We start from the raw sequence: 16,838 nt of genomic DNA, 5'->3' as shown, positions 1-16,838 counted from the left end.
TTAGCACTAGGTTGGTGCAATGCTACAGTGTTGCACCAAATTTGGTGCAATGCTATAAACTGTAGCTGAGCTATCTTTTTTTCTTTTTTTCTTTTTTTGTTTTGGTTTTGTTTTGTTGTTGTTGTTGTTTTCTAATTCTTCAATTATTTAAATAAATAAAATTAAAATTCGTAAAATAAATAATAAGTTTAAATATTTAAATTAATAAAATTAAATATTTTAAAATTTTTAAAATAATTATGAAAATATTTTTAATTAAACATTTTAATTCATTAATATTTCTAATTAATAACTATATAGAAATTATTATTTTAGATATTATTGATATTTTAATTTTTGTGTTTAAAAATATTTTATGGAATAAATTAGTTATTGTGAATAGAATAATAGAGAATATTTCGAGAATATTCTTTTTAATCTAGAGTTTAGAGTTAATGGGTTGGAGATGAGTTTTGTATTTGGGGTAAGAATTACACTATCTTGAAGTTAGTGTTACACCAAGATAAACGTAATGAGTTGGAGATGACCTTATATCAATTACTTTGTATTATTACCTTGTACCAAAATGGTACATTGATCAATTCAAATATATTGCAAGATATGAAAAATGTTATGGTACTACTATATATAGGAGTACTACACTGTAATATTTTATTAACCAATTCAAATATTGCTCTTGATCTGAAGTGTATCACGATAAAAGTATTACGAGTAACGTTTTTACTTCAAAAATTTGATGTATTTGAAAAACCTAATCGATTAAGTCGAAATCTTGTATTCAATAATATTGCAAGATATGAACATGTTATAGTTACCGAATATAATTTTCTTCCGTGCCTCGCTAGCTTTCAAAGATCTCTCCTAAATCAGTAAGTGTAAACTAAAGAACATGGCTAATTAATAGTAGGAAAATTATCTATAAAACCAATAAAAATAATTTCATTTCCCAAAATCCTATCAGTTATATTTTAATTTTACTACAAATTTTTTAATGCCAAAATTATATTTTACCTTTAACACACTTCTTCTTCCAAATTATTCCTATAAATAAATCGAAAAAAAAACAAATTTAATTTTTATTCTTGAATCTATCATCTTAAAATTAATTAAAACTAGTCGAAATCAAATTCTCATAAATTAACACTTACAAACCAAACTTTGTCAATAATTTCCATGGTAAATTCTAATATAATTCCGTTTAAACAATAATCATATAATTATATCAGTCATTTTTCAAACACACAAATAAATTTGAAAAATATTTAATTTAGGCCTTCCGAGGGGAGCAAGCTATAGCTAGCTATATTTTCCTCGTGTTTAATTAATTTCTTTGGTCTTGATCTCCTTCTGAAAAGTGAAAGACAAAGTACCATCAACACCAATAGTCTATCTAAGGTATCTGAAAAATCCCAGATTCGCAAATATTTCCTCACCCATTTCTAATCATAAATCAAGAAATCTTAACTAATATAATTATCAATCTGCACACACACGTACTTTACTTAGGCTTGGAAAAAAGCCAAAAATAAAGTGAGAGATTACATGACATGCATGCATGCGCATGGCAGAGCCAATGGAATTGTACAAACACAAGACAGTAATTAAGCACGTAAATGAAGAGACAAAAGGATCAGAAGGGTCTGATGTGATGGTGACAAAAATGGGATGGAGGTGTTGTTTTTACGGAACAGTGTTTGTATATATAATATAAGCAATGCTACATGTACAATCAAATTTGTACATCAATTTGTACAACACAAAAAAATCAATACAAAAATTTTATTTATCAAAATCTCATGATAAATTGAATGTAAAATATCGCGATATAATAACAAAATCTCAGATATATTTGTTGTAAATATCGTTGTACACGATATATGTTGTACATGTAGCATTATTCATATATCTCTAAATGGTTAAAAACAAAAACAGCGATGCTTTAATTTGGGTGAATCCCTTAAACAGAAACTTGCAGTGGTCCAATGTTTTGCCCTTAATTCTGATCCACTCGCAGTCCCAGTCAAACCTGATCAGAACCCCCTCTTTCACCCTCCGATCACTGTATTTTTATCTCTTGTTTGTGTGCATGCATCTGACTCGATTCGCAAGTTTGATCGTTTTTGTTGTTAAATTTCAGTTTTTTTTTTTTTTTTTTTTTTTTTTGCATGTGAACTAATTATTAATGGGCTTCGTAAAACACGGAATCTTAACAAATTAAGTGATGATTAATACGTACGATTATGAAGAAAACAATTCGGAAAATACAAATTATAAGCATGAGAACGTACAGTGGATAGATTCTGAGACTGCGCATGTACATTACGAAGTTCAGAAATATTGTCTGCCACTTTATTTTATCGCTGTGCTGAATTTTCTTCACCAAATTAAAATACGCTGCTTTGTCTTTTATTCATTTAATTTTATCTCCGTACTATTTCTTTCTCCACTCTCTTTTTTTCTATACAAAACTCGGCATGCATTACTTGTTATACGCATTTAATATAACAAGCGGCGTGTTTATAATCTAATATATGGATTCCATAATATTATTTGTGTCCGAAATTATCAAATCTGAGTACTAGCTCGCACGTTTTCGCATATATTTAAACCAAACTACTATACGAGGTGAGAAAACCATATATATATTGTTTAAAACTTCGATTAATTAAGAAAGTTACATGCACGAATAAGTTCATAACGGACAAAATGTATAAAACTATTTTTAGCTTTTTGAATGAGCTAAATAGAATTGGGTTTCGAGCTTGAATTTTAAAATATGTATAGCTAGTATTAAGATGCATTAATTAATAAATTAAGGTGCTTATGCAAAACCCTTCACATACATACCTGAGTTAACCAAACTTTTTATACAGCACGCGCGAACATATAATTATTTTAAAGATCATCACATTCCTAGCTACAAAGCCAAATTAACTAATTATAAGTCATGAGCAAAATCATGAATACTATTAACTCATGAAGGGTCATTAATATTGTTCTTTTAAAGATCAGCACACTCCTCCCCGAATTGTACGTCCATTTGGATTGCATTCGATCGAAAATCCTGCTAAATAATTCTTCCCCATGCATGATCATCTTCCTCCTCCTCCTCTTGTTCCACAATATCATGGACCTGATCATACGGCGGGTACAAGTTGTCGCTATGCGCCGCGTGGCCTTGGCCAAATGCCCGCACATGATCTTTAAGGGACCTCTTGTGCTTAAAATCCGAGCCACATATACAGAACCATAATTTACCACAATTCTTCTCGTGGGTTCGCCAGTCACCACGCACAGCAAATGGCTTGCCGCACTTGCGGCAGCGGAAAGGTTTCGTCCCGTGTTTCCGCTTGTAATGCGTTTGAAGTGTTCTGAAGTCCTTTAGTGGCTTTGATCTTGGGTGATCTATGTTGTTCTTGCATCCCTCAGCGCAGCAGTAACATGGCAATATCCTTTGAAACGTGGATGCGGCCGGCTTTGTCCCTCGAAGAGATTCCGGGCCTTTTCGGAATTCGGAGCCATGCCCCCACATATGCATCTATGATTATAATATATATGAATTATAACATGAAAGAGTTGAACATTAATTTAAAGAACCTGCATATTAAATTAAATTAAATTAAAATTAAAGAACCTGCATATTGTTGTATCTGTTGAAAGCTTTGTTGCATATAGAACAAGAGAAGTTTGTGGGGCCAACAAGGATTTGAGCTGGGGTAGGAATCCAGTACTGTTCTTCTTCACCAACAGTACCCATTCCATCAGTGCTGCTTGTTTCACCCATAACTACTACTGGTGAAGAAGAAGAAGAAGAAGAAGTTGTTTGTCCAATATTATTATGTACACCATTTTGATGATGATCACCTTTAGGGTACTGGTCTGGGGAACTCTGCGGGCCCTGCTTGTACTTGCTGAAACTGTGGTTGTACCTTTGTTGGTTTTGTCCTGGAGGGCAAAGAGAGAGCACAGTGGAGCAGTCATCTTCTTCATGGCCGGTTTGCATGGCGGTGGGTGCAGGTTTAATAATTTGTTTCTTTGAAATTTTGGAAAAATGTTAGCTAGCTAGGTTTCACTAGGGTGACAAGGTTTGACCACTAGATAGTCGATCTGCCCCTTTTATTTTAAACCATGCATGATATTTCCATGTGATCCTAGAGCACTATTCCGCCGGAACAGATTTATCAAATATATAATATTTGTACATGTACGGTGAAATTTACATCCACAGTCAAGTCAAGCACGCCTAATATTTTTGAAGGAATTATGTAATAGTTTCCGAAAAAGAAAGATAATGCATCTTGTATAAAAGTAGTATATGTCAAATTTTTTAATTCAAATTGTACAGTATTACTAATATATGTATAAGTCATCACATCTCATCTCACGTTCTTCTCATTATATTATTTATCTATATATTAACTATTTATTTTACATCAATCAAATCATTAATTATTTATCTCACATCAACCAAATCATTGAATTCAAATTACTATATTACCCCTTATAAATAATATAATTTTTATTTTATTTATTGTTAAAAGGACAAAATAGTCATTTAACATTTTTATATAAAATTTAATCAATCAAATCAAATATACCATAATCTATCAATCAAATTCAATACAATTTTAACTATCATTTCTTATTTATTTTTTATTACATTATACTATTTATCTATATATTACTTATATCATACCTCAAACCAAACGGTGCCTTTAGAATCACTCTCATCCAGGTATTGGATAAATGTCCATCTTGAGCGCATGATAATTATTTTTTATTATTTAAAATGTTTTTATTGGTCAAAATAAATAATTTAAAAGTAAGGATTTTATTTCGACTGATTATTCCAGGATTTTATCCAATCCCATGCAGTATTTTCGGATTATAAGGTGTGGAATTTTTTCTAAATGCGTTCTTATGGTTTCGGCCATGTGTAAAAAGGGGAGCTTTTTTTTTTTTTAATGAAAACTAGGATGTCACAACTAGGTATATCAGAGACGGTCATCATCCTCTCAAAAAAAAAAAAAGGAAAAGAAGAAGAGACGGTCATCCGTAGAATCGGGAAATAAGTACTATGCAGACCAAAATGTTACATCTAAGGAGCCACCGATGTTGAACATGCATGTAAGATCTACCTGATCTAGCTAGATTCTCGGTGTGTCTGCAACTGGGACGTCAAGTGCTGATGATAATCTTGTCCCACAAGAGAAAACTTGAAAACTGAAAATGATTTTATAACATGTTGCAATAATGACTTCTATATCAACTTAATTCACTTAATCATTTTCTTAAAGCAATACAAAGTAGTTACTTTATGAGTTCATTGTGTAGTCACACACTCACACTTGCGCAGACCTGAGCCAGGTGTGACATTATATGATTGCCTCGAACCCAAGATCTTATAATCCAAAATTGAGATTTTGATGTCAAATATTTGACTAGCTACAAGTATACACGCACATAATTTTGATTTGTTAAGAATTAATCTCCTAGTTAAGTACCAGTGATTATCCCTTGAGTTTTACTTGTATAACTCGCATGATTTGACACTTGACAGCATGAAAAGCAAATAAGAAACAGAATCTTGGCACCAGATATATATATATAGTGTGGTCCATTTGACCCATTTTAATCCAGCAAGTGTCAATTAATTGGTGTGTGGCATCTCAAGTGCCTCTTCTATTTGGTTATTTTGTCATCAAGAATAATATCGGCGCACGTTACAATTAACACACAAAAACACAAGGTTTAAGTTTGACGTAACGTCTACTCCATAAAGCTACAAAACATCCCGGCCCCTCTCATATAAATATATATATATATATATATATATATATATATATATATATATATATATATGAGCATCCTCTCTTGGTGCTTATTTATTTGTCGAATGAATCGATTGAAATGGATGGGGCTTTTTCTGTATTGTCTTAGTAGTCATAGTGTTTGCATAAATTAATAGATTGTGGAGCCTTTGAAGACCAGTGATGTGGTAAATTAGTGATTAAAACATGCAAAAGTATTTTTCTATTCGAATCATGCATGCATGTCGGGTAGGGTTAAAGTCATGAACCATATAAAAGGAGGTTTGGCCCAAAACACAATGGGCCTAGAAACCCAGCATTAGTAATTGAACTTTGCCCTTGTCCAAATATTTCACTGGAGGACAAACATTCAATTTTAAATTTATCGAGATTAAATCTCTATTCCAATTCAAGAGAATATTATAAAAAGTACTCAATTATTTATTAAAACGCTTAATATTTTTAATTTATTTTTATAATATATTGGTTTTATGACCTTTTTGTTCGACCAATTTCCAAATTGTTTATTGATAGTTTTAATTTCCTTAAGAACACTACTCCTTAAATTGATAGTATAAATTAAACATTAATTCTAAAATTTAATAAAATAGCATGTTTTTTTCTCATAAGATTCATAACTTAATGAATAGCAATATTGTACAATCAACTTAAATGCATATGTATGAAACATATTATTACATATAGATGAATTTTAAGTAAATCCTTAGGCTAGAAGAAAAAAGTGAGAAAAAAATAGCTTAGGAATAGGCTATCATGATTCATTTATAAATTCGAATACTTTAATATTACATATTTGTTTCATAGTTTGATTGATCGACCTAACCGATTCATCCTTAACCGTGTTAGTAGAGCTTGTTTTGTATTTTTATGAGCAATTTTTTGATTATGGCTGATATAAATGAACGAGGTGAGAATGAGACAAAAATCTTTATGTACTCCATTGAATTATTGGAATAGTTATTCTCATATTAATGAGAATATATATTCCCACCTATTTTAAATTGGATTGATCATATTGATCACTTCTCATTCTTTCACTTATACAAAAAAATTTCTATATTTATTTTATTTCAACTAATGGTAACCCTATATAATAATAATAACAACAACAACAACAAAAATAATAATAATAATACGATATAGTTTAATTTATTGTGATATTATATATATATAATAATTATCAATAATTTTTTTTTGGTATTTTTAGTTAAAAATAATATATAATTCTATTGTTAGAAATAATTTAATCTCATTTTTTTTCATGTCAACTTGTACTAATCATGGAAGTGTAACATTTCATTATGATTTTTATTCCACTTCAAATTTGATTTTATTTATACCTTATTTCATTCAAATATATCAACCATATCCTGAACCTCTGGATTGTTTCCCCCAGAAAAATTTCAATTTTGTAAATATTTAAAACTATCAGATCTACATAAACACTTGTTTAATCAAATATGCTAGGTTTTCCTAATGAATATCATATTATCAGCGGTTTAGGCACACACACTTAACTCGAGAAAACGAACAAATGAGATGAAGATGAAGATAGTTCGACTACATTTGTGATTTGTGTACGACTTCATTAAATCAGATGACTTGGGGAGTGTTTGCAAAAGATTATGATTTTGTAGAAATAATTAAATTTATAGATTATAAAAAAGTTAAGAAAAATCAAAAGTTGGTATTGTTTGGAAAAAAATGTGCAAATGTTAAGAAATAAGACTCGGACCTAACTCATCCTCAAAAGCTAGCTCAAGATGGGAGGTTTGTTCTTCTTGTCTATATAAAAGATTCTCAGGTTATTTAGCCAACCGATGTGGAACACAAACAATGAAACCAACGCATCTCTCTCACGCACAGGAATGAAACAACTGGAGCATGGAGATATTAACGGGTGGCCAACTATGGGACGAGCGAGGTCAACTATGGGACGTCAAACATATAACGGTGGAATCCGGACTCTGATACCATGTTAGAAATTGACTTTGACCTAACTCAACTGGACCATTTGATAAATAAGGGATTAGATCGATTTTAACATTGATCTTTTTATTAGAATCACTTTTGGAGAATCATAATCACCATATGAATAATTTTTTAATTTCAATTAAGTTAAACATAAGCTAACACATAATTTGGGTTTAAAAAATACACAAAAAATAATTTTTTAAAATCAAAATCTAACAATCATTTTTTTAGTGATTGCAAATATTCTTTAAATGTGGTGATGTTCTAAAAAAATTATAGATGGGTGGATAGCTAGGTAGATATATATATAATACAAAGAAATAAAATGGTTTGACCTCATTTAGGTCAAAATCTATGACAAAAGTTTGGTGTGGGATAAATTTTAATAATCTCATATATATATATAGATATATATTCTATTATCAAATAAAATATAGGAATCGGGATAGGGGTTGGCTCAATGGAGTTGAAGAAACATGATGGGATGTGGAGCCACTCACAGAGCCACGTCTCTAATAGGGGTGCGTGTGTTACACGCAACTTGGACGAGAGGATTTGGGGATTATTATATTTGGGATTTGCCCTTTAGAGTGCGCGAAAAGCCGCACGTTTTTTGAAAACGGCTCCCGCTAAGGGACACCCCTAATGCTACGCGCTGGTTGTGGGGCGTGTGAATCACGCTCCTTCCAGCTACGTTCTTTTCAACTTACTCGGGATTCTTTAATCCATACATTAATATGCATCCCCTTGCCGAGGATATTCCGTTTTGGTGTACAAAATATTCAATACAGATATTTTCGGTGAGAAGAGTCAATTTTATGAAATGATATATTATTTAGATCATTCACTATATCATTCAATAAAAAATATTATTTATTATGGAAAAAATATTAATTTAATATTATAAATATAAATAAGATTAATCGTCTTATAAATCGTTTCAAAATAGACATGATCAATATTCAGATAAGTACAGTAAAATTGTGTTACATTTATGTCCTTTACACTTTTAGCTTTTGGTAAGGTTCATTAATTCTTAAAGCATGTCAACCTGCTTAGTTTTCTTATTAGTAACAAAATATCGTGCTTTTGAAGTTATGGCTTTGAATTGAATATATTTTATTTTATTTTTCTCAAAAGTAAATATATTTTATACAATACATCCGTGGACGTATATAATTTAAACCCGAGATAATGGAACAAATTTAATTGATTATAACCTCTACTTTTTACGTCGATTACGAAAATGTCTAAAAAAATTTGTGTATTCGAGATTTTCAGGAGAGTTATGTATACCATTCTCCTACCGTAAATGAAAGTTTGAAGAAGTCATTGGTCGTGTTTTGCTATGTATCAAAGTTGTCTCTACTGAACTAACGCAGTGAGATCGACGCAAATAAACGTATGCATATTTGTAAAGAAGAAGATGAGAGTCGTGCTAACGAATCGAACCGGTTCGTGAGCTTTATGAGTCCGCTCGATAAATATTTGATTCTTATTCGAACTTATCAAACTCGATCCGAATTCGAATATGTTCGAATTTTTTTTTCGAGCTGAGCTCGAACCAAAATTATTCTGTTCGATAGTTCGCGAATAGTTCGCGAGTCTTAATATTTAATTAATATAATATAATTATATAATAAATATATATAAATTTCAAACTTTTTCGAACATTTCGAAATTTTTGAACCATAATATCCGAGCAATAGTTCACGAATAGGTTCGAATGTTTTGAGCCGAACTCGAACTTTATTTTGAGCCGAGCTCGAGCCAAAATATTTGAAATTATCGAGCTCAAGCTCGAACTCAAATATACTCTTATCAAGACGAATTCAAAACTTAAAATTTTACCATTATTCGGTTCGATACGGTTCGTTTACATCCGTAGATGACACTATGCACAACCAACTTTAATTTGAGCGGGGAAAATCAACTCAATACATAATATAATTAGTGAACCAATAAAACTTTGCCAAGTTATATTATATAAATAAATATAAACCTAAGGGTCATAATGCATGCAAACACACAATAACATGTGGGGGCAGAAATAAGGGAGCCAAGGTAGGAGAGGGGGATAAAGAGGAGGCCATTAATTGATCTTATCTGAAATTATAAATGCGTCACGTCATTGACAACCCATATATAAACGAATTATTATTATTATTATTATTATTATTATTATTATTATTATTATTAATATATATAAGTAGATCACTGGGTGATTCTATGCTACACCGGATAAAACACTCCCTAATTTTTTTGAGATATTCGCGCGAACATCTCCCTAAATGACAAAAAATATCATGTTAAATGACAAAAAAAAGTACAGGCGGGGTCCACATAATTTTTTTTCAACAAGATATTCGCGCGAACATCTTAATAAAAAATACAAAAGGAGTGCAACTCATAGCATAGAATCACCGAGATTATATATATATATATATACACACCAGAATCACCCTTGGAATATTCAAAACCAACCCCACCGCCTACCCCACTAGGTTACAACCCATCAACAAGGAAATTTTGTTTCATAATCAAAGATTTGTTCGTCCTGTACGCGACGCCACGACCTCGATTGTTTCACGCTCCCCTTGTTTTATCCTAAACCCTAGTAGTAGTAGACCCACCAAAAGTATTATTTATGGATATAAATAATTTTTTTTAGTTAGTGCTTGAGATTGTTTTCAAAAAGTTTTTTTAGTTTTTCTTTTATATAATTTTGAAATTTTTTTGAAGAAAAAGTTCAAAATATTTTTTGAAAGCAGTTTCAAAAACTATCTTGATTTGTTTTTACAGCTGAGAGTGACCTTAATTTTTTAAAAAAGTTTTAATTTTAAAATTTTATTTATCTAAAATCACCTGATTTATTTTCATACATTCTCATCATCTTCTCCACACATTAAATATTAAATATTTAAAAATAAATAAATTTACAAAGAATAGAAATTTTTTCTAAATTAAAATATGAACTATTAACTTTTTTGTAATATAGGTTTCACATTTATGATAAATTTTTAAAATTATTTTTAAATAACTTTCATAGTATTATATTCTTTTTGATAATTTTAGAAATGAAAAAATTTTATAATGTCAAACACATGAACATATTTACAGAGTTTTGCAACCTCTAAAGATAAATGACTATGATTTTTTTTTTCACAAATTCATTAAGAAAAACTCCATAATCGTTTTATTTTTAGAGATTGTAAACACTACTTTAATTTGTTAAAATAATTTTATCCAAACAATTTAACAAATTATTTTTAAAATAAATTCTGATAACTTATAAGTTTTTTTAATAAGTTTAGCCAACTAATCTCACATTTTCGATCTAGAATTTATTACATACACCATATTACATTTGTATGAATGTCAAAAGAAATTTCACCTTATTAGTTCCAACGTTAATTACAATCAATGATATTTCGAGTAGAAACCACTTAAATTGAATTTAGATTTGACAGAGTGTTTGAAAAATGGATTTGAAATAGGGTAAATGTACTTTAAATCTCTAGACCCAAATTCAAGTTTGTTCAGTCCCTGTCAGAAATAAAAGTGTTTACACTCCCTTATCCACAAAAAAACATTTTACACTCCCTGGGCCCACTTGTTTTTTTTCTCGGATGAAAGTCGGTACAAAATATGATCAAAGCTTAGGCCTGGTAGTTCATGTTTTTGTAATCAATTCGATCTCTCGATTGAATTACTGTATTATAGGCTTTCTTTACATTACTGGCTCTTCTGAGACCACTTTCAATATAACATAGATCTCTGAAATTTAGAAAGCCCCTTTTCATGGTTGTAGAAAAGGTTTGAATCCTTTCATTTGGTACTCTTGCTCTTTCTGGCTTGAAAAAAGCCTTTTTCCGTCTCCCCAATATGAGATAGGTTGCAGCTATAGTAAGAATTCAAATGTTGCCTTTCATTAAAAATATGATACAAATACGTGATATTTGAATATATATCAACTATTTCAATCTAATACTAATGTATGATTTTTTAATACTCAAACATGTAAGCAAGTATTGATATTAATCACACATTTGTTTTCTACATGAAAATGATACAAAACATTAAAAATATAACACTAATATATGATATTTGAGCAGGGGCGGCCCTGCCCCAGGACGAGCAGAACCCATTATTTCAATCTAATACTAATGTATGATTTTTTAATACTTAAACATGTAAGCAAGTATTGATATTAATCACACATTTATCTTCTAGATAAAAAATGATACAAAACATTGAAAATATAAAACTAATATATGATATTTGAGCAGGAGCGGCCCAGCCCAGGACGAGCAGGGCCCATTCCTTGGTGGGGCCCCAATTTATTAAATTTTTTTATTATATATAATATATAATTATTATATATTAATGGGATCCAATTAAATATAAAAAAATTATATTATAATTATTATTATAAATATAAATATAAAATCGAAGAATATTCAGGCACAACCTATAAAAAAATTTGTCGCCCAAAAATATATAAAAAATATTTTCTCTATACATCACCTCTCACTCTAGTATTGTTTGTCGTTGATCATCGCTCCACATCGCCCTTCCGTGATCACGATTTTACTAGCCCCGAGTTCTTAATAAGATTGAGTTGTTCGAGAGATTTTTTCTTTGCTTCGGGTTATGCTAAAATTTGATTTATGTTCAATTCAATTTTGATTTCATGTTAGATATATGTTAATATTTGTTGTTAATTTCATGTAGGGATTAAAAATTCGTGGATTGGAAGCACGATTTTTGCCTATTTGAAAATTATTATTTTTAGTTTAATTTTGAATAGCTAAATTAACTATTTATAAATTGAATTTGCATCTGAATTGTAAGTATGAATAATTTATTGTCATTTTTTTATGAGCTAATTCATGATTACGAAAAAAATGAAGGATAACTATGTATAGTTCAATTATATTTGACTTTTCAAATTAATGTAAGAGACTCTCTGTTTTAAACTCATCCAGGAGACCTCGTTTTTCTTAGGACCGTCCCTGTATTTGAGTACTGATATGAATCTAAAAAGCTATCAATGATTCATATTGTTCCAAGATTTTTCTCATAATTTTCCATCGAGATTAGAAGGAATTGGGATCCATGACAATCAAGTTGGGGAGCAAGAGAGCCAAGTTGGAATGCATGGAGTTCGTGGTGGAGTACTGAAATTTTATGAAGCTTCTAGAGAGATTAAAATCCAATCTCTGCCGTCCAATATGTATTTTAGGATGTTATGAAGCTACGGTTAAAATTTCGGCTTGATCCGACGGCTAGATTTTGCGATATGAATTTTTGAAGAATAATGCACAATTCGGACAGCTTCAGAGCCTAGGCTCTAGTTTCAAGCGCCTAGGCGCCGGTGCGGGATTTACACACACTCGGCGTGTAGTGTGTGTTTTCGGATTTTTGTGTATTATTTTATTATTTTGAGTACTTTTGATTATTTTGAGTATTATAAGTTTATTAGGAAACTTTTAGATGATATCTTTTGTATTTTTTTTATTTATCTTTTATTATTTTGTAGTTGTATTATAAATACAACATATACAATCATTATTGAATAGAAGATTGAAAATTATGGAAATTGATTTTTATCGATTATAATTCTTTCTAGAATTATGTCAAAGTTATGCTTTGTTTATCAAAATTTAACCACTTTGTGGCGTTTGTCAATTGATTATCTTCGTGGATTGTCAGAAACAAGTTTTCTGAAGATTTCGTTGTGATTAATTGTTTGTCGATTGATTATCCTCGTGGGTTATCAGAAACAGAATTTTTGAAGGTCCCGTTGTGATCAATTGTTTTTTTCGTGATTATATGTTGTTAGTTTCGTTGTAAACTAGAGGTGGATATCCGAAACTTACTTTTTCAAAAGATCGGGACAAAATTATTGAATCTTTTTGTTATTGAATTGAGGGTACGATTTTAATATAGTCTTGTTTGCCTTTCATGCATCCAAGATTCTTATCATTTGGTATCAGATCTTAAGGTTCCATTGATTCAAGTAAGTCGTATCTTTTTATTTGTTTTTCTTATCTATTCTTTGTTCTTCTTATCCGTTCTTCGTGTTCTTCGTTCATTGTTCTTCGTTCTTCGTTGGAATCTTTCGTTCGTCAAATTTCTGTGTCGTTTCTTTCAAACTTGTTATCCAAATCTCGTGTCTTGTGTTACAAGTTATAAACAAAAAACAAAAAAAAAATCAAAAATTCAGAAAAAAAAAGAGTGGGGTTTCGAAATTGGTGAGAAAAAAAAAGTGGTGAAAAAAAAAGAGGAGAGAAGAAACGAGAAAACTTGTGGCTAAATTTCTTGCAGGTAAAGGACAAGATTTGAGGACAAATCTTTTTGAAAAAAATGAGTCTGATATGAATCTAAAAAGCTATCAATGATTCATATTGTTCCAAGATTTTTCTCATAATTTTCCATCGAGATTATAAGAAAATGGGATCCATGACAATCAAGTTGGGGAGCAAGAGAGCCAAGTTGGAATGAATGGAGTTCGTGGTGGAGTACTGAAATTTTACGAAGCTTTTAGAGAGATCAAAATCAAATCTTCACCGTCCAATATGTATTTTAGGATGTTATGAAGCTACGGTTAAAATTTTGGCTTGATCCGACAACTAGATTTTGATATATGAAATTTTGAAAAATAATGCACAATTCGGACAGCTTCAGAGCCTAGGCTCCAGTTTCAAGCGCCTAGGCGCCGGTGCGGGATTTACACATACTCGGCGTGTAGTGTGTGTTTTTGGATTTTTGTGTATTATTTTATTATTTTGAGTATTATAAGTCTATTAGAAAACTTTTAGATGATATCTTTTGATATCTTTTGTATTATTTTTATTTATCTTTTATTATTTTGTAGTTGTATTATAAATACAACATATACAATCATTATTGAATAGAAGATTGAAAATTATGGAAATTGATTTTTATCAATTATAATTCTTTCTAGAATTATGTCAAAGCTATGCTTTGTTTATCAAATCAAACTTATCAAAGTTTAACCACTTTGTGGCGTTTGTCAATTGATTATCTTCGTGGATTGTCAGAAACAAGTTTTCTGAAGGTTCCATTGTGATTAATTGTTTGTCGATTGATTATCCTCGTGGGTTGTCAGAAACAGGTTTTCTGAAGGTCCCGTTGTGATCAATTATTTTTTTCGTGATTATCTGTTGCTAGTTTCGTTGTAAGCTAGAGATGGATATCCGAAACTTACTTGTTCAAAAGATCGGGACAAAATTATTGAATCTTTTTGTTATTGAATTGAGGGTACGATTTTAATATAGTCGTGTTTGCCTTTCATGCATCCAAGATTCTTATCAAGTACCAAATATGTTAGATCTGATACAAATTAATATATTATTTTTGAGTACTTAAACATATGTTGCAAGTGTTGATATTAATAAAATTGTTCAAACTTTATACTTAATTAAAATCTTATATATCTTTTGTATCAGATCTAAATTACTTAGTGTTCGAATATCATGTATCATATATTACATGTTTTGTACCGAATTTCACTCGTAAAAAGACATGTGGGCACATGGGGTACAAGGACATTTTGTGTAGATCATGGAGTTTAAACTCATTTTTTTTTTACAAGACTGAAAACAAATTTGAATTTGGGTTTAGGGATTTAAAATAAATAATTAACTATATTTTAAGATTGATTTTAAATCCACTTAAGCTGTAGCGATTCAAAAAACAAGTTGAGGATGAGTTAATTAAATTCATTATCAAACATGTATATTTAATTAGTCAAACAAAACCAATAGTTTTATTATTATGGAATTGAAATCATTAGCTTCAAATTCATATATTTAAATACAACTTTAAATATCGATAATTATTATTTTCTCCTTCTCACTCATTTCTACATTTTTTTTTCGTTTGTCCCATGATATAGTCCCGTTTTCAAATATAATGTTATATTTCATAAATTTTTTTTACCAATTTACTCCCATTAAATTAATATCATTAACTATTTGTAGAATAATTTTATTATATTATAATATTCATTAAATAAGTACAAAACAAAAAAATTCTTTACAAAATTGAATTTCCAAATAATTCATAGGATGAGTTCGGATACAAAAGCCTTTAGCTTAAAAAACACCTAAATAAGTCTAGCTTTTAAAATTGATTTTATTAAGAAAAAACGATTTTAGCGTTTGGATAAATGTTGAAAAAATATTTTTTTAAAAAATTTAAATAGAAGCAGAAGCAGAAGCCAAAAAAAATTCTGGCTTTTAAAAAAACACTTACATAAAATATTTTTTTAAAAAATTGATGTTGTAACCAAATGTATAAGTTTTTAATAAAACATTTTTTTAAAAAAAATATTTTCTTTCATTGTCTTCCATGGTCAAACTCACTCTTAATCTATTTAAAAACACACACGATGTGAGAACCCGAAATTTCAGTAGACTGAAAATTTGGTAAACTAAAATCAGTAAACTGAGCAAAAGTTAACTGAAATTTCAGTTGACTGAACTTGAGATAAACTGCTTGAAGGAAGACTGAAATTTGGCAAACTGAACTTGGGTAAACTGCTTGAAGGAAGACTGAAATTTGGCAAACTGAACTTGGTAAACTGAAACCAAGGTAAATTGAACTCGAGGTAAACTAAACCGAGGTGAACTGAGTTGACCAGTTGACCAAGATCAGTCCAGTAGCTAGACTGAAATCCATCTGCTCCAAAAATCGTAATGCATTAACGTAACTCAGAATGTTGACAAATAATTACAATTAAGGAAGAGCATAACAATCATAATCTTCTCTATAAATAGCACTCAGATTTCTGTGGTTTGCTACATGAAATTCTGAGCAAAACATCTATAGAGTGAATGAGGAAATTCAGTTGAGCAAAAGCATTCAGTTGAGCAAGACAACCGAAATTTGTTTAGCAAATCTACGGCAAGTGGACCATTTTGTTTTAAAGTAATAAAATTCTGATTTGTTTTGATTCCAGCATGTAAATATATGATGATTCATGAATAAACTTGTGAATTAGTG

The 16,838-nt window shown here is 30.1% G+C and overlaps 1 protein-coding gene across 1 annotated transcript; it reads right to left on the bottom strand.

Annotated features, from left to right (window-relative positions):
• Nucleotides 1-3,067: 3,067 nt before the first annotated feature.
• LOC140873809 (zinc finger protein WIP6-like) lies at nucleotides 3,068-4,003 on the bottom strand. Its single transcript, XM_073277071.1, has 2 exons — nucleotides 3,635-4,003; nucleotides 3,068-3,538 (listed from the first exon to the last, which is right to left on the bottom strand). The coding sequence occupies exons 1-2, from the start codon at nucleotides 4,001-4,003 to the stop codon at nucleotides 3,068-3,070; spliced, it is 840 nt and encodes a 279-aa protein (XP_073133172.1).
• Between the last annotated feature and the right edge of the window lie 12,835 nt (nucleotides 4,004-16,838).

The sequence above is a fragment of the Henckelia pumila genome, chromosome 1, assembly GCF_033568475.1.
Source record: "Henckelia pumila isolate YLH828 chromosome 1, ASM3356847v2, whole genome shotgun sequence".
Classification (NCBI taxonomy): domain Eukaryota; kingdom Viridiplantae; phylum Streptophyta; class Magnoliopsida; order Lamiales; family Gesneriaceae; genus Henckelia; species Henckelia pumila.
Note: the sequence above shows the minus strand (reverse complement) of the source record. Positions and strands in the feature narration are given on the sequence as shown.